The sequence below is a fragment of the Somniosus microcephalus genome, chromosome 6 (genome assembly GCF_052327205.1).
Source record: "Somniosus microcephalus isolate GS21.2 chromosome 6, FLI_Smic_1.0, whole genome shotgun sequence".
Taxonomy (NCBI): Eukaryota; Metazoa; Chordata; class Chondrichthyes; order Squaliformes; family Somniosidae; genus Somniosus; species Somniosus microcephalus.
In genome coordinates, this window is record NC_140992.1 from 29,666,862 (window position 1) to 29,689,439 (window position 22,578).

Here is a 22,578-nt window from a genome sequence, read left to right on the forward strand (position 1 = left end):
AGCTTCAGACTAGGCAACAAACCAGGCAGTGTGTATAAATGGGACAGTTTAGCAGATAATTTAAATTAGTTCACTAGAGCAAGAGGCAACATCATCTTCTTGTGCCATTATAGCCAGTGTTAGAACCTTCACTTTGATGTTGGCAAAATCTGCAGAAATACATAGGAAATGTATTGAATACATCAATAAAGTAAAAATGGTGGGTGCACCCCTTTAGGATACCAGGGAAAGTAAGAGTCTATCATTTCTGTCCCTGTTCAAGTCTCCTTTCAGTCAACTTTCAGCAAACATACATCCAACTCCCACTTATAGGCCGCAATTTCGCCTACCGAGGCGGGCTCTGTGCGGCCGAGGTAGGTGGCAGGTTGGGATCCTGTTCTGGCTCCATTCCGCTCTGTGAGAAGAATTTTCCGTTGATTGGGCTTGTTAAGCCCACTCTGCGAGGTTCCTGGCCAATTAAAAGGAAGCCGGTCTGATGATGTTATTTGATGATGCGTCATCAGCCGGGTTCCTTAAAGGGACCATGTCCATATTCATTTTGACAGTTGCGCTGTCAGTGTTCTGCAGCACTGAGGTGCTACAAACACTGACGAGCACTACACAGAGGCTGTACCCAGGCTCTCCCATGACCCCCACCATACAGGGAGGTTCTCTTCCCTTCCAAGGGCGGAAGAGACCTCCCCAGGACACCAACGCAGCCTGGTTGCACATTGCACAGGAGGGCACAAGTAGGGATGTGGTCAGGAGGACCTGGCTGCAGTGGCGCCAACCTTTCAATGATCTCAGTAGATCACGAAATGTTACTGCAAAGCCCCACTCAACCTCATCCTGCTGTGCCACTCATCACATCCCCATCACTCTGCCTTCCCTACTCTACTCCTGCACATCCTTACTCACACCAACTTACCTTGCACCTCCACCCATCCCTCTCTCTCTATCTACATCATCACATCCCCATCTCACTAGCCACCCCTCACACTCAGCCTCATCCTTGTACAACCATACCAACTAACAACACACTTGGGTGTTTTCACCAATGTTCATGCAAAGTTTCTGTTGATGTGTTGCCAAACATTGAAATCTTTATTTTCCACATTTTGCCTTCTTGGACAGCTTTGTGTGCACCTTTGAAATCTATGGCTAGAATTTTACCAGCGTTCAGAGGGCGGGTTTGGAGGCGGGTCCGCTGTCAAAATCGAAAAGATTGACAGCAGGTCAGGATCCCACTGTCAACCCGCCTCCATGTCAGTTTCCCAAGTGTCGGGTCTGTCTGTGCTTTACAGACCCGACACCAAGCGGCGAGTGAGCCAATTCAGATACTTAAGAGCTTGTTAAGAGGTACGTAAACACCATTTTACCAGCTTTTTCACAAGGTTCCCGGCACTCGGGGATCACATCAGGTAAGTGGCTTAGTGAGTTGCTTGAATGATGAGACATAACGTTACCCCCGCAAATGGTGATGAGTATGAAAGGAATGGCTTGGGCATTGTAGGGATGATTATGGTGCTAGTGTGGGGTGGTGCCAACCTGGCACATCATGTGGCAGCCAGGGTGTACAGCGTCAAGTGAAGTAAATCTGGCCATGGTGAGGCCATCCCTGGCCTCCCAGGCAGCAATGTGCTCGGGTGCTGATGACCTGTGTCCTGTGCAGCATCAGATGATTGCGGAACAGGTTGGTGCCGGTGTGCCTGGTGATGCTGATGTGCCTGGTGATGTTGGTGTTGGGGCTGATCATGGTGGGATTCTGAGGACCAAGGTGAGATTTTTACAAAGGTACCGATGCTGCTGGAATAGATGGCAGCTGAAGTTGAGATGATAGAAGCGATCTGTCAGTGGTGAGTGAGGTTGTTCCAAGGAGGTGACAGTGGATAGAGAGTTTACTCCAAACACTTCCAAACTGCATAAAGCTGAAAAGTGTATTTCAAATCCTGAAGGCTCCAGCATCTCAGATTGGAAAGTGAACAGCTGTGAAATGGTAGCTTTTATACCACTTTTGCAGGAATGGAGTGTCATTGACAGCCCAACCTACTTACCTGACATGCTCCCCAAGTGCCGGGAATCTTGTGAAAAAGCTGGTAAAATGGTGTTTAAGTACCTTTTAACAAGCTCTTAAGTATCTGAATTGGCTCACCCGAGGCTTGGTGTCGGGTCTGTAAAGCGCAGACAGACTCGACACTTGGGAAACTGACATGGAGGCGGGTTGACAACGGGATCCTGACCTGCTGTCAATCTTTTCGATTTTGACAGCAGACCTGCCCCCAAACCCGCCCCCTGAGCGCCGGCAAAATTCTGGCCATAGATTTCAAATGGAGTAACTCACTTCCCATTCAGTCCCAATTCCCATTGATTGATTCACTTCCATTGTACAGAATGTCACTCTCCATTCTCTCTCTTGCACACAATTTTAATGGACCTGTGCATTTTCTATCTGTTTCCAGTGTACAGAATTCCAATCGTCCTAACCACTTCCCATTTGTCTTCATTATATAAAATACCAATCAACTTCGTATTTGCTCCATTTTATAGAAACTCAATGAATCAAACCATTTTCTTTGATTCCCATTTCCAAAAAACTCCTAAGTACTAAATCCTGAACAAAGCATAAAGGGGGAAAAATTCGGTATCGCCCCATTTGGGGCGCTATTATTGGCGGTGCACAAAGTTTAGCGCCTGGCTCTAATTATCGCCTCCGACAGCAAACTTGGCTTTTATCGCCCCTGGAGGTGATTGGAGCGCTAAATCAGGCACTACACACCTCTCTTAAGGCGCTAAGGCCGAGGAGCGAGGCGCTACCTCAGAGCGCCGGCGAAGCTCATGTGATGTCAGTCAGCAATGGAACACAGACACAATGGCGTCGGCCAGTTCTTAAAGAGGAGTTCTGACGAATGGTCATCGACCTGAAATGTTAAATCTGTTTCTCTCTTCACAGATGCTGCTTGACCTGCTGAGTTTCTCCTGCATTTTCTGTTTTTATCTTAAAGTGGAGGGTTGATCTTGCTCTCCATCCACATCCTGCTCATTGCAGCCTCGAATCTCGGCCTGAATCTCAGCCTGGAGAGACCTGTACATCAAATCTGCTGGAAAGAACAATGGAGAGAAGCAGGGGAAGAGCTCAGAGTGCAGCCCCCACAGTCTCTTCTAAATCGATACAAGGAAGGGCAAATCAAAACCAACCTGCAAAGTGCTGCTCAGTACCCAAAACTCCTTCACACAGCGTTGAATCTCTCCAGAAGTCTCTCTCTCTCTCTCAGAATGCGTGGTAGGCAGGAAGGGGTCGCCTTTAAATAGCGCTCCCCTAGTCCCTTTCTGACAGCATAATGCTCCCCTCAACCTGTCGTTGCTAGCGGCAGGCGGTAAGGCAGGGGGCGCCACTCAATTTCCGGTCCAGGGCGCTAACGGGGCGTTGCGCACTCGACTGACGTCATGATCTGCCAGCGCAGGAGATCGTGGTGGTATTGTTTAGCGCCGCCGCAAAATGTCCGGTCAATTTCGCGAGAGGCGCAGATATCGCCGCGCCCGGGTGCTAGTTGCTTTGCGCCCCACTTAGCGCCCTCTTAAGGTGCTAACGGGTGGCGCTACCAACTGAATTTTTCCCCCAAAATGTTTCAAAATAATTCTGTTGTTAAGACACAACACACTAAAATAGTCAATTCAGTATCTAATGGAACTAATTAGTTGCATAATTTGGAAATCTTAACTTTTTTGAATAAAATAGCTGTTTTATGCTTGTTTCTGTTAATTGCTGACTAATAAACAAGCTGTTGTTAACAATTGGTTGTTTTTATCTTCTTAGGCAGTCCCTCGGAACTGAGGATGACTTGCTTCCACATTAAAAATGAGTTCTCAGGTGACTGATGAGTCCAATGTGGGACCTACAGTCTCTGTCACAGGTGGGGCAGACGGTGGTTGAAGGGGCGGGTGGGTGGGGTGCTTGTGTTGACGTGCACTCCTTGCGCTGCCTGCGCTTGGCTTCCGCTTGCTCCCGGCGAAGAGACTTGAGGTGTTCGGCGCCTTCCCGGATGCTTCTCCTCCACTTTGTGCGGTCTTGGGCCAGGGATTCCCAGGTGTCGGTGGGGATGTTACACTTTTTCAAGGAGGCTTCGAGGGTGTCCTTGAAGCGTTTCCTCTGCCCACCTGGGGCTCTCTTGCTGTGTCGGAGCTCCGAGTAGAGCGCTTGTTTTGGGAGTCTCGTATCGGGCATGCGGATAATGTGACCCGTCCATCGGAGCTGATTGAGCGTTTTCATCTTAATAGAAATCCTGATCTATATATGATCTTAATACAAGTGGAAATTTTTTATGGCCATGCAGTTAAGTATTTATCAGAGCGTGATCTTATTACCATGACAACCCGCACTAATTTACAGCAATACTTAGCTCTATGGGCATTTAATTTGCTTTAATTTTGCAGAGACAATTAAATGCCATATGAAGCTGAAATAACTGCTTCTGAATTATAATGCAGCCACAGTCCATTCGTCCTTGGATAGCTCCTCCTTACACCATCCATCCAGTGCTAAAACTCTCAGATTAATTTTACAGGAAGCTGCTACCTATTTTGCTCCAGGGGATATTTTCAGACAGACGAACCCCGACACTCTCATCAACATCCTGAAGTGTAGTAAACAACAAAAGCCAATTGCAGTCTTTCAATTAATAGAACCATAGCATTCTAAATCATCTAAAGCCTCATGTTTCTGTTCTATTAAAAACAATAGGAGATGAAATACCTCTATGTGTGCATGTGAGGCAGAATTTGTGTGCATTATGGGAGCTGTCTTCACTGAACCTCAAAATCATAATACAAATATGCTGGTCTTTCAACTTATCAGTTGCTACTAAAAACTGATGGGATGGCCACATTCTAGGGGAACTCTTGAAATGTCACTGTAGGAAATAGTCGCCATTATTTTTTTAAATGCTAGTCCCAGCATCACAGTTGGCTGATGTAAAATAGTCTTTCAAAACTGAGGAATAGAGCACTTTTGCACCTATTGCCAACATTGAGTCCCTGCAGGTCAGATGCCAATTGATGTTAAATTATAGATAGCCATGTGTTGTGGATTCATGCCTAGCAGGAACATGGGTAAGAGCGACCAAATTCATTTTACACAGAACCTTTACAGGCGGCAAAATCAGTGGGTCTTCATCGCATTTTTCTGAGCTGGATTACCCCACGAGCCAGCACGTCATTGACAAAGTTAGAAAAATAATTAACAGTGTTTTAAAAGAGCATTGTTACCTGAAATTCCGTGGAGGTTCTCCAGGTCTCGTGCCACACCTTCAGCGAGAAACTGGTAGAACTCCCAGAGCAACGGTGTAAATGGCTGAGAATGACCATTCACACTATTTTTCTGGGAGTTCTGCCAGTTTATGGCGTGAGACCGGGAGAAGCCCCATGGAATTTCAGGGCTATTTTATTTACTATTTCTGTAACTAGATTTTAGACGCCTCCTTTCCCTTTTAGGTATTTGTACCACACATTATTGTGAAAGAGCAGGTGGGCACCTGTACTGCTATGGATCAAGACGATTTGCCGTCTACTGTTCGTCTTTGGGAAAGAGAATCTCATCTTTAATTGGTGCCTGCTCCTCTGTGAGCCCAGCTCAAGTTGTGAACTTACAGTCTGGGGAAATCACCAGTATAAGGCACCAACACACCACTCTGTGGCATAACGTGACTGGTCTCCTTTATTAGCTGAATTTGAAAATCATTAACACGTTACTTAAAAAAATGTAACTGGAGGAAAAACATGTCAATATGTGAAATGCTAGCAAATGGATCTTGAAAGATAAATTTACTAATCAACAATCGTTGAAAGGAAACCATTTGGATTAGATACGCACCGTTCACAAGCATTTACTGTCTACATTTCTTCTTTTTTTTAAATGCCATGTAAACATAAGATGAGTTGTTTTTCTGAAATCAAGCCGCATTGCCTTGGTGTATTTTTAAGCTAAGCTCCTTTCACATGCAGAAATCCAAACCTTAAGAAAATAGTAAAACCTTCTTTGGAGAATCTGAAAACCACTAGGAAATGTGAAAAACTGAAACAAATCTGCTGTAAGTTCTGTTCAAAAAAGGTCCAAAAAGAGTAAGTAGAGTGTAGAACTGCAAAGATTTACTCTGTTATGTTCATTAGCACTAATTGTACAAAGCAAATCACATAATTATGCATTGTGATTTCACATGTAAAGATTGACTCTCACCATTCAATAGAAACCAATTACAAAGAATGATGATAAACTTGATGCTTTTATTTTTGCTGTTTATTTGTACTTAAAAAAAATTCTTAAATGGTGATGGTTGATGATATCATTGGGGGAAATGACTTGGGGTGGGGGGACTGGACTTTTGTGTGGGGGAGTTGAACCAATATCAGTAAAGACTCAATCGAATGCTACAGCAACCGTGGAATTCATGTTCATTATTGGTGTGTGTGGTAGGAGTTGTGCTCCTTCTCATGATTATGCATTTGGCAAATAGCCGATCCTAATTGGGTCATCAGGGGAGCTGCTGGTGGTGGGGGAGGGCAGGTGATACAATTTTTTAATGGAGGAAATGTGAAATCAGAAGACAACTCAGCTTGACCCAAAAACAGACCCAGACAAATGTTTATCCGTACATCTTTATAGATCTGGAAACAGCGGGGGTTTAAATTTGTTTCGGCCAGTAGCACAAAACGGGCGATAATATATCGGCACCCCATCCGATTTTCTTTTCCATTAGAAATCCTTACATTATTTGCTCCATTGGGGAAAAAATTGTACAGAGTGCAACTACCACCCAATACAGACTTATTCCCAGCTATATCAAATACCAGAGGATCTCTTTTGACACCGACAAGTTCTGGGACAGTAGGCCCATAAACAAATTTTCAAACCCTACATTTATGCAAGTATAATAGCTGAATAAAGTTTAAAATGCCATAACTGCAGAAAAACAAAGGAATTGGGAATACTGAAATTGCCTCCAGTATGGAATTTATGACTCAATGGATGCCTGATTCATTTTTAATACACTATCAATTAAGCTGCAAGCCTGCTGTTCAATTTCATCACACCATACATTATTTAGTAGACAGACTGCACAACTGTAACATGAAAGGTAAAATTGGAGTGAACACAGAGAATGCTGGAAATACTCAGCAGGTCAGGCAGCATCTGTGGAGAGAAACGGAGTTAACGTTTCAGGTTGATGACCCTTCGCCAGATTGGAGGGAATGGTTGATGTTATGGGCAGAGGTTTCTAAAACAATGCTGGGTTTTAAATTAACAACAGAAAACGCTGGAAAAACTCAGCAGGCCAGGCAACATCCGTGGAGAAAGAAACAGAGTTAACGTTTCAGGTCGAAGACCCTTCGTCAGAACTGGAAAAAAGCAGGAAATGAAACAGATTAAAAAGCAGGTTTTAGGGGCTGGGAAATGGGGGAGGGGATGAAAGAACAAAAGGGAAGGTCTGTGATAGGATGGAAGGCAGGAGAAGTAAAGAGACATTAAGAGATATTCAAGGCGAGACGAGATGGTAATGGGGCAGGTTAAGAAACGAAAGATGGCTCTAGATGAGGTGTGAATGCGCTGGCAGAATGAAAGACAGCTGCCAAGTGAGAGAGAAAAAAAAGGGGAAAAAAAAGGCACAAACCAAAAGTGTGGATAAAAAATATATATAAATATAATAGGGGCCGAGGTTATGATCTGAAATTGTTGAACTCGATATTGAGCCCGGAAGGCTGTAAAGTGCCTAATCGGAAGATGAAATTGTTTGTCTCCTTTCTGTTTGGTGAGAGAACACTCCACACCACGTTACCCTTTAGGAACAATGGGGTATAAAATCGTCTTGGGCAGCAATGCAAAATGGACGATACGAAAACGGGACGTTCCCAAACGTCTGTTCGTGCTGCTTTCTGTTTAGCCGCTAGGGAGGTTGGTGTTGGCATTCTCTCAGATTTTGCTTCCTTCCCTGTTACAATGCGGTCAATCTTAGCATGGCTCCTTAAACTATTTGCTCACCTTGTGCCATTAGTCAACGGAACAGTTCACATGAAAAGGAAGAACAGCCCAAATCATAATTTTGTGAGAAGGTTGCAGTACGTGTGGGAGAGGCTGAGAAGACAATCAACATGCTCACGGAGAGATGCTGTTATGATAGTCGGCAGTGAGGTAACTTGTGGCAACCACCGGAAGGTAGTGGTAGCTTAGGAAGCAGTGCCATGAGAATTTGACTCGCCACCTGGGAGGGAGTGCTATGGAAAATTTCTGCTCTCTGACCAAAATAGAAGCAGCTGTTCATCCAGTGCAGAATTTTCAGTCAAGGATTGCCAGTCTTCTCAAAAGCAAATACATTTGTTGTGTGCAAGGTTTTGAATAATTGTGGTAAGACTTCATGTGCAATGTTTATTAAGGTTGTGACAGCCCCAAGCCACAAAACATCATTTTGTCCTCCACATATTTGACTTGGTTTATGGTTTCCGACAGTGTGGTATTCACAGGAATAGAAACCACACAGAACCACATGAGAGAATAGTGCTGTTAATCATAGAATCATACAGCACAGCTCTTGGAAAGAGGTTAAAAACCCTGTCACTGATGAAACATACATAGAGTTTACAGAAACAGGCCATTCAGTTCAACAGCTCTATGCCGGCGTTTATTGCGAGTCAGGGGGCCCCCATATCGCTAGCCTCCTCCCACTTTACTTCATCTCGCCCTATCACCAGGTCCTTCTATTTCCTTCTCCCGCATGTACTTATCTAGCTTCTTAAATGGATCTGTGCTATCTGCCTTAACCACTCCATGCGGCAGCGAGTTCCACATTCTCACCACTCCCTGAGTAAAGAACAATAGCAATGCTGAAATGGCTGTTGTTGTCCTATAAAATCCCTTCATACTATACTCACTCAGTATGTTAATTTTGAATTTTAGTTCTCTCTGTAGGTGCAATATTTGAAAAGCCCCCAGGGTCATTCTAATGATGGGCACCTTATTAGAAAATCACAGCTGCACTGCTTGTAATTTAATGCCCATTGACTTCAATGTGGAAAAAAAAGTCATGGGCAGTGCACCTGCAATTTTATGATACTGGTGGCATGAGGTCTCAGAAAATGTGCGCATTTATTGTTGGTGTAAAAATGTATTTTCAAATTTCCCTTATTAACTGTTCCCTACCCCCTGCCCCTTAATACCCTCATTCCCAACAAACCAAGACCCTGTAGCAGATGGTGCTTTAGCGTTTCTTTTCTGGGGAATCCTAATTTCCAGAGGGGATCCAGTAGTGTCTGTGCCCCTTTTTAGAGTTTAACCACACTCCTGGAACATTATCCATCCTTCTCTAGGAGCGTGCTAAAGCAGCTTTGTGTGGGTCGTGCGTCCCTTTCGTGTCCAATGCGAAGCGTGAGGCTCTTGCTTCTCAAGCTTGATTGAAAAGGTAGATTCAAAGGAATCTGCCATAAAGCCACCTGAACGTCAGAAGTTTTCAATACTTTGCAGGAAGCCAGGAGAGAATTAGATGGATAATTAAAAAAATTCCCACCCCATGGCTTTTTAATGGACTGGGCCAGGGGGCACATGCCAGGTACATGAGGGAGAAAGGAATAGAAGGATATATTGATCGGGTGAGATGAAGTAAGATGGGAGGAGGCTCGTATGGAGCATAAACACCAACATAGACCTGTTGGGCCGAATGGCCTGTTTCTGTGCTGTAAATACTATGTAATACTATGTAATGTCTGAATTCCTGGCACGCACTCCGTTAGATTCTCTCCTGGACTCTAAATTGGAACACCTAACTCAACTAAATAACACTCACTTTTATGAGCTTGAGGATTAGCTAGGTAACTCCTCTTCTATGCCTTATGTAAGTACCACTATGATAGAACTCTCTCCACAATGAACTTGATGGAGGTTTGAAACCCATCTTCCCTGCAGACATTAATTCAAAGTTCTAGAAGTGACAGGGTGGACTCAACCCTCTGGAATTAGGGAATACTTTGCTGTCCTGCCTCTTTTTTGTTTGGAGGAGGAGGGGTCCACTTTGCCATATTCTCCTATTACCACGGAAGAGAGTATTCAGGTTATTAGCTCCTTGTAACCTGGTAAGGCTCTGAGTCAGGTTGGCTACCCAGCAGGCTTCCACAAAAAGCTCCTTCCTGAATTGGTTTCTCTTCTACAAAGTATCTTCCAGTATATTACTGAGACTGGTTTTACCCCTGACACTGAGAGATGTGTCCATCTCTCGTTTGCTGTAGAAGGGCAAGAACTCTCTTAACACTGCCCCCTACAGGCCAATATCACAATATCGTAAAATGTTTGTCAAGATGTTGGAAATCATCTTAGATCCCCTTGCCATTGGACCAAGACCTTGATTTGTCAAGCCCGTGTGGTAGCTGGTGTGCAACGGCCATCCCACATTAAAAGAATTCACGCACAGGCATCTTCCACCCTTTAAAATTAAGTTCGGGACCTGGAATGTCAGGACCCTCGTGGACAACCCCAACAGCGACAGACCGGAACGCTGTACTGCTATCATTGCCCGGGAGCTCATACGTTTCGACATAGTCATCGCCGCCCTAAGCGAGACCCGGCGGGCAGAGGAAGACCAGCTCAAGGAGCAAGACGGTGGTTACACCTTCTTCTGGAAAGGCAAACCTGAAGAAGAATGCTGCCTCCATGGGGTAGGCTTCGCCATAAAAAATGAGCTAGTTGAATGTCTCGGAGACTCCCTTTGTGGATCAAACAAACGCCTCATGACTCTACGGCTCACCCTAGCCCGGAACCAGTGCGCTACGGTCACCAAAGTGTATGTCCCAACGCTGGAAGCCACAGACGAGACCAAAGAGGAATACTACTCCAGCCGCGAACAATCCCTGTCCCGAGTCCCAACGGGCGACAAGCTGATCCTCCTTGGCAACTTCAATGCCAGAGTTGGAAAGGACACAGACCTCTGGGGAGGTGTGATCGGCAGAGAGGGGGTGGGGAAAGCCAACTCCAACGGTACCCTCCTCCTGACGAAATGCTTAGAACATGGCCTTGTTATAACCAACACCCTGTTCCGTCAGAGAGACAAGTACAAGGCTTCATACAACACCCTCGCTCCAAGCACTGGCGTCTGCTGAACTACGTCATCGTCCGAGCGAGGGACCGCAAGGACGTCCGCATCACCCGTGCCGTGACAGGAGCTGATGACTGCTGGACAGACCACCACCTAATCCGCTCTGTCATCTCCATCAATGTAGCCCCAAAACAGCGGTGGCAACAGAAGCAATGCCGCAGGAAAATCAACGCTGGAGCACTCAAAGACCCTGTTAAGAAAGCCCTATTCAGCCTGCACCTCACAACCAACCTGATGACTCCCAGTGATGCAGAGACACAGAGTGTCCACAGCGCCTGGTCTGCACTCAAGACCTCCATAACCAGCACCTGTGAAGAGACGCTCGGTCATTCGATCAGGAAACACCAAGACTGGTTCGACGAGAATGACCAGGAGATCCAGGAGCTAATAAGCCGCAAGCGCAAGGCATTCCTGATCTGGAAACAGCAACAGAACTCGAGAGCAAGAAAGCAGCTCTGCAGACGCCTGAAAGCCAAGGTCCAACAAAAAACTAGCGACCTAAAGAACAGATGGTGGGTGGGGAAAGCGCAGGAGATCCAGCAGCTAGCCGACAACCACGACGTGCGTGGATTCTTTAGCGCAGTCAAGACCACCTACGGCCCAAGCACCCAAGGTCCTACCCCACTGCAGGCCAAGAATGGAGAGGTACTCATCAAGGACAGAAAGGTAGTCAGTGCCCGCTGGAAGGAGCACTTCAAAGATCTCCTTAACCGAGACTCTGTCTTCGACGCGAGTGTCCTCAACTTCATCCCGCAGCATGCTACCCGCCACCACCTCAGCACAACCTTAGCCCGGCATGAGGTTGAAAAGGCCATCCGACAACTGAAGAACAACAAGGCCTCAGGAGCAGATGGAATCTCCGCTGAGGCGCTAAAACGTGACGGGAAAGCACTATTGGCGCGAATACATGAACTAATTTCTCTTATTTGGATGGAGGAGAGCATGCTAGGTGATCTCGGAGATGCCGTAATCATGACCATCTTCAAGAAAGGTGACAAGTCCGATTGCGGTAATTACAGAGGAGTCTCCCTGCTGTCTGCCACAGGGAAAGTCATCACAAGAATCCTCCTCAATCGCCTTCTCCCAGTGGCTGAAGAGCTCCTCCCAGAGTCACAATGCGGATTCCGCCCACTAAGGGGCACGATGGACATGATTATTACCGCGCGTCAACTACAAGAGAAATGCAGGGAACAGCACCAACCGCTGTACATGACCTTCATTGACCTCACAAAGGCCTTTGACACTGTCAACCGTGAGGGATTATGGAGTGTCCTCCTCAAATTCGGCTGCTCTCAAAAGTTTGTCACCATCCTCCGCCTGCTTCACGACGATATGCAAGCCGTGATCCTGACCAACGGATCCACCACAGGCCCAATTCACGTATGGACCGGGGTCAAGCAAGGCTGTATCATTGCACCAACGGTCTTCTCGATCTTCCTGGCTGCAATACTCCATCTCACCCTCAGTAAGCTCCCCGCTGAAGTGGAGCTAATCTACAGAACAAATGGGAAATTGTTCAACCTCCGTTGCCTCCAGTCCAGATCCAAGGTCATCCCATCCTCTGTCTTCAAATTACAGTATGCAGACGACGCTTGCATCTGCGCACACTCTGAGGCCGAACTCCAAACCATTGTCAACAACTTCACCGAAGCGTACGAGAGCATGGGCCTTACACTAAACATCCATAAGACAAAGGTCCTCTACCAACCTGCCCCCGCCACACAGCACTGCCCCCCGATTATCAAAATCCACGACGAAGCCTTGGACAACGTGGACCACTTTCCATATCTCGGGAGCCTACTGTCAACAAGGGCAGACGTCGATGACGAAGTCCAGCATCGCCTTTAGTGTGCCAGTGCAGCCTTCTGTTACATGAGGAAGAGAGTGTTTGAAGACCAGGACCTCAAACCCAGCACCAAGCTCATGGTCTACAGAGCAATAGTGATACCCGCCCTCTATGCTTCAGAGACATGGACCATGTACAGCAGGCACCTCAAAGCACTGGAGAGGTACCACCAACGCTGCCTCCGCAAGATCCTGCAAATCCATTGGCAGGATAGACGCACCAACGTCAGTGTTCTCGCTCAGGCCAACATCCCCAGCATCGAAGCATTGACCACGCTCGATCAGCTCCGATGGACGGGCCACATCATCCGCATGCTCGATACGAGACTCCCAAAACAAGCGCTCTACTCGGAGCTCTGACACGGCAAGAGAGCCCCAGGTGGGCAGAGGAAACGCTTCAAGGACACCCTCAAAACCTCCTTGAAAAAGTGCAACATCCCCACCGACACCTGGGAATCCCTGGCCCAGGACCGCACAAAGTGGAGGAGAAGCATCCGGCAAGGCGCCAAACACCTCGAGTCTCTTCGCCGGGAGCAAGCGGAAGCCAAGCACAAACAGCGGAAGGAGCGCACGTCAACCCAAGCACTCCACCCACCCGCCCCTTCAACCACTGTCTGCCCCACCTGTGACAGAGACTGTAGGTCTCGCATTGGACTCATCAGTTACCGGAGAACTCATTTTTAGTGTGGAAGCAAGTCATCCTCGGTTCCGAGGGACTGCCTAAGAAGAGAAGAAGAAGAATGTGACACTTCCACTTCCCACGTCAACTACCTTTGTGAATTCTTGCAACAAGTGTGCCAATTTGTGCTGATCAATGGGGAAATTTGTGCTGTGGATTCACATCCACTAAGTACAGGTTCGAGACTTCCCCAAATCATGAAATATTCATGTGCTATATATAATTGTACAGTGTAATTTCAATTTTCTGTAGGGACTATATTGCCAACCGAGGGACGTGAATATTATTGCATTTGTCACTGGATATAAACCCAGGTCGCAGAGGAGAAAAGATTCCAACCCACCGCTCCACCCAGCTTGCATAGCTATATTTTCATATTGCATTATTAAATATTCATTACATGCTCCAAAAAATACATCATTTTATTAATATAATAAAATATTCCATTAAGATAGCTACTAACTACAAGAGAATAAGGCTGACTCCTTCAGCCCAGTGACACATAAGCAACAAACTGAGGTTAACTCCCTCCCATGTCATTTGAGTGAGCCACCTAGTGGGTTGACCAAGAGGCAACATCGATAACATTTGTGGACCATCCCATCTATCCAGTTGAGAATCGAATAGATGTACTAGTTACTTTGGGGGGAAGATAGGTGGAAAATATGAGAAGAGGAAAAGCTGTAATTAACAAAGAGCGTGCTGCTTCCAGTACATTAAATTGGTAACGTAACCTTCAAATATGGTCATGGTTAGAATTTTGGATATTTGCTAGACAGAGAAATAAGATGAGTAATGCCAGGATTTTGAAATTAATCCTTTAAACATTTTTTTTCATGTATTTTATTTTATATTTTTCTCTTCTTTGTTTCATTTCAGCCCATTCAAGCAGGCAACTTGCTACAAAAACCATATTGTGCCATTCGTGACTCCTGCGGCAGAGTATTGGTAAAGAATGATTGATGTAAAAAGAAACCCTCTTGACCCTCACTTAACACAGAAAGCAATTGCAAATAAGTCTTTATTCTCTTCCCCAGTGGATGACCCTGAATGGCATTTTGCTGACTGTATCTTGTCAGATGTGGAGCATAACCCTGCTAACAGCTCAAAGCTAAAATGTTTGCATGAACTACATGAACCACTAAATACAAACAAGACAAGTCCCTGAGGGCAGCAACAGCACCACAAAGAACAGAACACCGGAAGATAGGATCAGCGATAAGCCATTCAACCCCTCGAGCCTGTTCCGCCATTCTGATCTGTACCGCAACTCCATTTATCAGCCTTTGCTCCATGTCGTTTGATACTTCCTTTAGCAGAGAGGTCAATAACCAGGGGGCATAGATTTAAAGTAATTGATAGAAGGATTAGAGGGGAGTTGAGGAATTTTTCCACCCAGAGGGTGGTGGGAGTCTGGAACTCACTGCCTGAAATGGTGGTAGAGGCAGAAACCCTCATCACATTTAAACAGTACTTGGATATGCACTTGAAGTGCCGTAACCTACAGGGCCACGGATCAAGAGCTGGAAAGTGGGGTTAGGCTGGATAGCTCTTTTTTGGCCGGCACAGGCACGATGGGCCTCCTTCTGTGCCATAAATTTCTATGCTTCTGTGATTCTACCCTTACCTGACAAAAATCTATCGATCTTTTGGGGGAAAGAGTTTCAGATTTCCACTGCTGTTTGTGTTAAAAAGTGCCTCCTGATTTCACACCAAAATGGCCTAGCTCCAATTTTAAGACCATGCCCCCTTTTTTTCTGGTTTCCCCCACCAGAGGAAATAGTTTCACTGTAAATGGTAACATTGTTATTTGTGGTGATTTAGCATTATTATTATAGTGTAAGCAATGTTCCAGGGTGTTGTGTGCTGGAATAGGGGTGAAGCATGAAAACACATGGTTCCTCATTCCCGTATAAACCATCCTGCAGTGCTCATTAGAACCAAAAGTGTCTTGACATTCTTTCCACAGTGCAGTGATATGTGGCCATCTTACACATTCAGGGGCAGTCTTGCTTCTGACCTGCAAATCTCATTCTTAGAATGCAGGCTATTAGTGTTCATGAAATCTCACAAAATTGGCTGATCAGATTGTGTGCGTTTGGTACACTTCCTACATTACAACTACTTCAAAAAAGTACTTAATTGGCTGTAAAGTGCTTTGGGCGCCCTGAAGTTGTGAAAGGCACTGTATAAATGCTAGTCTCTATTTTTAAAATAACAGTGACTTGTAACCTCTGTGAAAATAATTGCAGTAACCTCCTCAAAGTAATGCTGAACTATTTTGAAAGCTCTTAAATTTATCATAATTACCAGCTACAAGATATTCTGTCAATTCAAATGCCTGGATGTTTGTCTTGTAGTTCCTACTAATATGTACTATGACCCAGCTTGTAAAAAGTGATGCACTCTGTACGAAACATGAACAAGCTGTGTTCATGTTGCATTGACTTTCCGATGGCTTGCAATATTTTTTTACCTCACCAATTTTCTCTCTTCCCCTTTTGAAGACAACGGCCCAGATTTTGCGTTACGAATAACAGTTGAGGCTATCAGCGCCCACCGTTATTATGGACAGCAACCTCCGGCATCCGCACATGCACAGTTAAATGCAGACATCAGGAAGTTTCTGTCTGATTTGCTCTGCTCCTCCACAAGCTTAACCGAGAGACTCAGCATCCAAACACATGAAGAGTGTGAAGTTGCTGTATTTGCCTACTAGTTACCCAATAAACACGCCAGAAAAAATTAGCATTCGAGCGTTCAGGGGTAAGTGATTTTTTAATGTTGTGATACATCTTAATTACTGCCAGCTTTCTCGGGCACTGAAAATTTACTTTTACAAGTGTGGAGTCTCATTCCTTCAGATTTTAATTATTGTTGGAGATTTAAAAAAATCAAAAATTAAAATAATTTTTATTTTTACTTTTTCTTTCTGCCTCTTTTATCTCTCTCTCTTAATCCCATCTTTCTTTCCTTCATTTTATTTCACTTTCTGTACATGATTTTACATTGAATTAAAAATTCCAATTTATTCTTCCTGGTTTAGACTCTGCATGGCTCAGTGACGATTCTTCAATCTGATTGGTTGAAGAGACACGCTGTTGCTTGACACAGATTCCCTGTAGAGGGCGCCACACTGAAAAGGATCTCCAGTAACTGTAAGTTACCGCTCAAAAGCCCACGAGAATTCTGTGGGCAGTTGTGAGCGCAGTTTCCTCGGGAGTGCTCTGTACCACTGTACCTTCGGTGGAAAGATTAGTGGAATCCCCAGACACACACGTAAACATTGAGTCCAATCCTCCCTTCAGTCAAAGTGCACATACATACACTTCCAGTAGGCATCACTGGATGGCAATCCGAAGTGGCAACTTGGTCTGATTTTTTAGCTCTATAGTCCAGGGGTGCTAAGGCCAATTGTATCACCCCTGGGGGGCTCAAAGTCCTGTAACTACAACCACAATTACACATTTTTGCTTGGATAATGCTACAAAATGACCCTAATGAGACATTGGCTGGAAGTTTGCCAGTGCTCAGAGTGAGGGCTTGGAAACAGGTCCGCTGTCAAAATCAAAAAACTAGTAATCCAGAGGCCTAGACTAATGATCTGGAGACATGAGTTCAAATCCCACCACGGCAGCTGGGGAATTTAAATGCAGTTAATTAAATAAATCTGGAATAAAAAGTTAGTATCAGTAATGGTGACCATGAAACTATCAGATTGTCGTAAAAACCGATCACTAATGTCCTTTAGGGAAGGAAATCTGCCATCATTACCTGGTCTGGCCTATATGTGACTCCAGACCCACAGCAATGTGGTTGACTCTTAACTACCCTCTGAAATGGCCTAGCAAGCCACTCAGTTGTAAAAAACTACTACGCACCACATGGACTGCAGCGGTTCAAGAAGGTGGCTCACCCCCACCTTCTCAAGGGCAACTAGGGATGGGCAATAAATGCCCATCCCATCAATGAATAAAAAAAATGTGCAGCCAGGCTGCATTGGTGTCCTGGGGAGGTCTCGTCCACCCATTGGAAGGGAAGAGAACCTCCCTGTGTGCTGTGGGAGAGCCTGGTTACAGCTGTGCAACTTTGTGCAGTGCTTGTCAGTGTTTGAAGCACCTCAATGCAGCACAACTGTCAAAATGAATGCGGACATGGTCACTTTAAGGAAACCGGCGTCATCAGACCTACTTTCTTTTAATTGGCCGGGAACCTCGCCAAGCCCAATCAGGGAAAAATCACCTGGAGGAGGCGGGATGAAGACGGGAGCGGGGTTTGAGGCCGCTGCCTACTCTGGCCGTGCCGGACTCGCCACGGCTGGCGAAATCGCAGCCATTGTCTTGACAGTTTAATTGCAATGAATTGGGAATAAAAGGAAAATAGAGGTCACTTTAGGCCCATACTTGTGGAATCTCTGCAAAAGCTTTTAGTGGGAACCACATCATCAGAAAGTGGGGATAATTTTCAACTGCATTATCTGGGCGATAATCTGGTGGAGCAGACTGCCCGCCCATCGTACAACCCGTATATAGACCTCCAAACAGTAAGGTGGAGGTTGGGGATGGCAGTAAAAGGGAAATTAAAGAAGCGTGCAATAAGGGCACAGCAGTCATCATGGGTGACTTTAATCTACATATAGATTGGGCCAACCAAATTAGTAACAATACTGTGGAGGAGGAATTCCTGGAGTGTTTACGGGATGGTTTCCTGGACCAATATGTCGAGGAACCAACCAGAGATCAGGCCATCTTAGACTGGGTATTATGTAACGAGAAAGGATTAATTAGCAATCTTGTTGTACGAGGCCCCTTGGGTCGGAGCGATCATAATATGATCGAATTCTTCATTAAGATGGAGAATGAAGTAGTTGACTCAGAGACAAGGGTCCTCAATTTAAATAAAGGAAACTACAATGGTCTGAGGAGCGAGTTGGGTAGGATTGAGTGGGAAATGGCGCTCAAAGGGTTCACGGTGGATAGGCAATGGCAAACATTCAAAGACCGAATGGATGAGCTACAGAATTTGTTCATCCCAGTTTGGCATAAAAATAAAACAAAAAAGGTGACTCAACCGTGGCTAACAAGGGAAATTAGGGATAGCATAAGATCCAAGGAGAGGACATATAAATTGGCTAGAAAAAGCAATAATCCTGAGGATTGGGAGCAGTTTAGGAGTCAACAAAGGAGGACAAAGGGATTAATTAAGAAAGGGAAAATAGAATATGAGAGTAAGCTTGCAGGGAACATAAAAACTGACTGTAAAAGCTTTTATAGACATGTGAAGAGAAAAAGATTGGTGAAGTCAAGCGTAGGTCCCTTACAGTCAGAATCAGGGGAATTTATAATGGGAAACAAGGAAATGGCAGACCAACTAAATACATACTTTGGTTCTGTCTTCACAAAGGAGGACACAAATAACCTCCCAGAGATGCCGGGGAACATAGGGTCTGATGAAAGAGTGGAACTGAAAGAAATCAGTATTTGTAGGAAAATGGTGTTAGGAAAATTGATGGGACTGAAGGCCGATAAATCCCCAGGGCCTGATGGTCTACATCCCAGGGTACTTAAGGAAGTGGCCCTAGAGATAGTAGATGCATTACTGGTCATCCTCCAGAACTCGATAGACTCTGGAACGGTACCCATGGATTGGAGGGTAGCTAATGTTACCCCACTATTCAAAAAAGGTGGTAGAGAAAAAGCAGGGAATTAAGCCTGACATCGGTAGTGGGGAAAATGTTAGAGTCTATTATAAAAGATGTAATAGCAGAGCACTTGGAAAGCAGTGACAGGATCGGACAAAGTCAACATGGATTTACGAAAGGTAAATCATGCTTGACTAATCTACTGGAATTTTTTGAGGATGTAACTGGTAAAATAGATAAGGGAGAACCAGTGGATGTGGTGTATTTGGACTTTCAGAAGGCTTTCGATAAGGTCCCACATAAGAGATTAGCGTGCAAAATTAAGGCACATGGGATTGGGGGCAAGGTATTGACTTGGATAGAGAACTGGTTGGCGGACAGAAAGCAAAGAGTTGGAATAAACGGGTCGTTTTCCGAGTGGCAGGCAGTGACTAGTGGGGTACCGCAAGGATCGGTCCTAGGACCCCAGCTGTTCACAATATATATTAATGATCTGGACGAGGGAATTGGATGTAATATCTCCAAATTTGCAGACGACACAAAGCTGGGCGGGAGGGTAAGCTGCGAGGAGGATGTCGGGAAACTCCAGTACGATTTGGACAGGTTGGGTGATTGGGCAGAAACATGGCAAATGCACTATAATGTGGATAAATGTGAGGTTATACACTTTGGTGGCAAAAACAGGAAGGCAAATTATTATTTGAATGGCAATAGATTGGGAGAAGGGGAAGTGCAAAGAGACCTGGGTGTCCTTGTGCACCAGTCGCTGAAGGTAAGCATGCAGGTGCAGCAGGCGGTTAAGAAGGCAAATGGTATGTTGGCCTTCGTAGCAAGAGGGTTCGAGTACAGGAACAAGGATGTCTTGCTACAGTTGTACAGGGCCTTGGTGAGACTGCACCTTGAGTATTGTGTGCAGTTTTGGTCACCTTACCTGAGGAAGGATGTTCTTGCCATGGAGGGAGTGCAGCGAAGATTCACCAGGCTGATACCTGGGATGGCAGGAATGATGTATGAGGAGAGATTGTGTCGATTGGGCTTATACTCACTGGAGTTTAGAAGATTGAGAGGGGATCTCATCGAAACCTATAAAATTCTGTCAGGTCTGGACAGACTAGATGCAGGAAGGATGTTTCTGATGGCCAGGGAGTCCAGAACCAGGGGTCATAGTCTAAGGATAAGGGGTAAGCCATTTAGGACTGAAATGAGGAGGAATTTCTTCACCCAGAGAGTGGTGAACCTGTGGAATTCTCTGCCACAGAGGGCGGTGGAGGCTAGTTCATTAAATATATTCAAGAAAGAGTTGGATATATTTCTTGAGGCTAAAGGGATCAAGGGATAGGGGGAAAAGGCAGGGACAGGGTACTGAATTTGGATGATCAGCCATGATCACATTGAATGGCGGAGCAGGCTCGAAGGGCCGAATGGCCTACTCCTGCTCCTATCTTCTATGTTTCTATGTTTCTATGATTTACATCTGCCTGGTCGGTTACTGCCCAAGTGTCAAAGTTGAAAATTACCCAGTGTATCTAGTTTGCACTTTTTATTTTTCACTGACTGGTCCGTTGGTAAAAAATAATTTTTGATGAATTTCTCTGCTCAGTAAGAAGAATGCTGACAATGCTGGGGAACAGAGCGGTTTTGCAACTTTTTCAGCCAGCCTCAATGCCAAGCACTCCCCTGAGCAGGTACTGCAGGGGACACAGATTCATTGCTGGGCAGAGCTCCTGCTATTCTGCCTCTTGAATATGTCTTAAGCCAAACCTCTGAACAGCACTCTCGATGATATTTAATTTCCCTCCCCAGCCATGTTTTGACATCTCTGACTGAGGTGAACAATTTAATGGTAATTTTTACTGTGAACTCACATCACAAAGCACTTGATTGAGACTGACTGAACTCACATCACAGCTGACAGGGCAAGAAGACTTTTATCCCATCAATATAGGTTCACACCAAGGCCGCAGAGTGAAAGGGGAGCGTGGTAAGTAAACCACTGAGACACTTAGCCCCACCTCCCTGCAAAGTTCTTTCATTATATCTGGTTCAGCTATATTTCATTCATAGAATGCAGACTATGTGTAAATGTTTCTTTGCCATAGAATAAAGATAGAACACACTGGTAATGATGATCACTTTACACAGATTAACTTGGGCAATTAGGAGCATTTTCCATTAATACTGTGCTCTCTCCCTTTTGTTGACATCTATGCTATTTACAAAATGGAGGAACTCATGGGGAACTCGTGATTTAAACTATTCCTTTCTGAGATTCTGAGGAAAGGACTTCTGCTGAATTATATTTCAATGGTAATTCTCACAATCAGGCCTTAAAAAAAATGAAACAGTTTTGAAGACTTTGATTTTCAATATTTAGCATTGATTTTAGTAATCTCAGAGCAAACAGGGAAATGCAAGGAGGCAGGTTAGTACCCACGGTCCCCTGCATACTTGCAATTTCCTGCTGGCTCTCTGATCGCTATCTTCCTCTCCCCGAATAAAAATTTGCAGGGAAAAATATTAATTTAAAAGCCAACGGAAAGAGTAATTCTCTGCGTGTAACAGTCTGAGGTAACGTCTAAAGACTCAACAACCATTTACCTTTGGTGTGTTCTGAAGAGACCAGTTGTCTGTAATGGATACTGGCACTCTGTCCAGGCAGTAAATGTTACACTGAGGTTAGGAAGTAAAAACAACCATATTCTTGCCCCAGCCAGTGAAATATTGTCAGTAATAAATAGCACATTGTTGCCCTAAAAAGAAAAATCCCATCAGGCAGCTGTCTGTCCGACATCTGCAACAGTTGAAACAAACCTTGCGTTCTGTGTAAGACTGGCCATTCATTGGAGGAGCTGTGGGGGACAGTTCAATGGCTTCTGGTTCATGAAAGATGACGGTTGGTAGGGGCTCCTTCCGGAGTGTCAGAACATTCAGCTTTGTTTTCAGCATGGTCTGAAAGTGCTGGAATGCAAAAAAGAATGATTCAAATATAGCAGATGAGTGCTTTTGAGCTAGAGTTAACGACTTAAATAACAGGTTTTGCCATTGGGATTCCCTTTAGAAAGAGGTCCTGATGGCAAGACATCACCCTTAAAAGGAATTCTTCTCAAATGTTACCCAAAAAAACCATTAGCAGGTCAACCGCCTCAGCTCTTCCTGCATGTCAGAACATAAGCAAAATACAACAGATGATCCTCCAGGATGCAGTGAATAATGGAACTTGGCAGATAATTGAGTCTCTGAATTTTGCTGCTGAACCTATGGTACATCAATACTTAGACATGGAAGGAGGGTGTGTGAAATACATGCAA

At 45.0% G+C, this 22,578-nt stretch overlaps 1 protein-coding gene across 2 annotated transcripts in view; it reads right to left on the bottom strand.

Annotated features, from left to right (window-relative positions):
* pid1 (phosphotyrosine interaction domain containing 1) overlaps window positions 1-22,578 on the bottom strand; it is a 171,310-nt gene that overhangs the window by 85,092 nt on the left and 63,640 nt on the right. The window contains exon 2 of one of the 2 annotated variants that reach the window (XM_085989905.1): window positions 22,082-22,228. The exons of the other annotated variant lie outside the window; for it this stretch is intronic. Coding sequence (XP_085846031.1) covers window positions 22,082-22,228 — 147 coding nt within the window. The remainder of the gene's footprint in view (window positions 1-22,081; window positions 22,229-22,578) is intronic. 2 annotated transcript variants of the gene reach the window in all.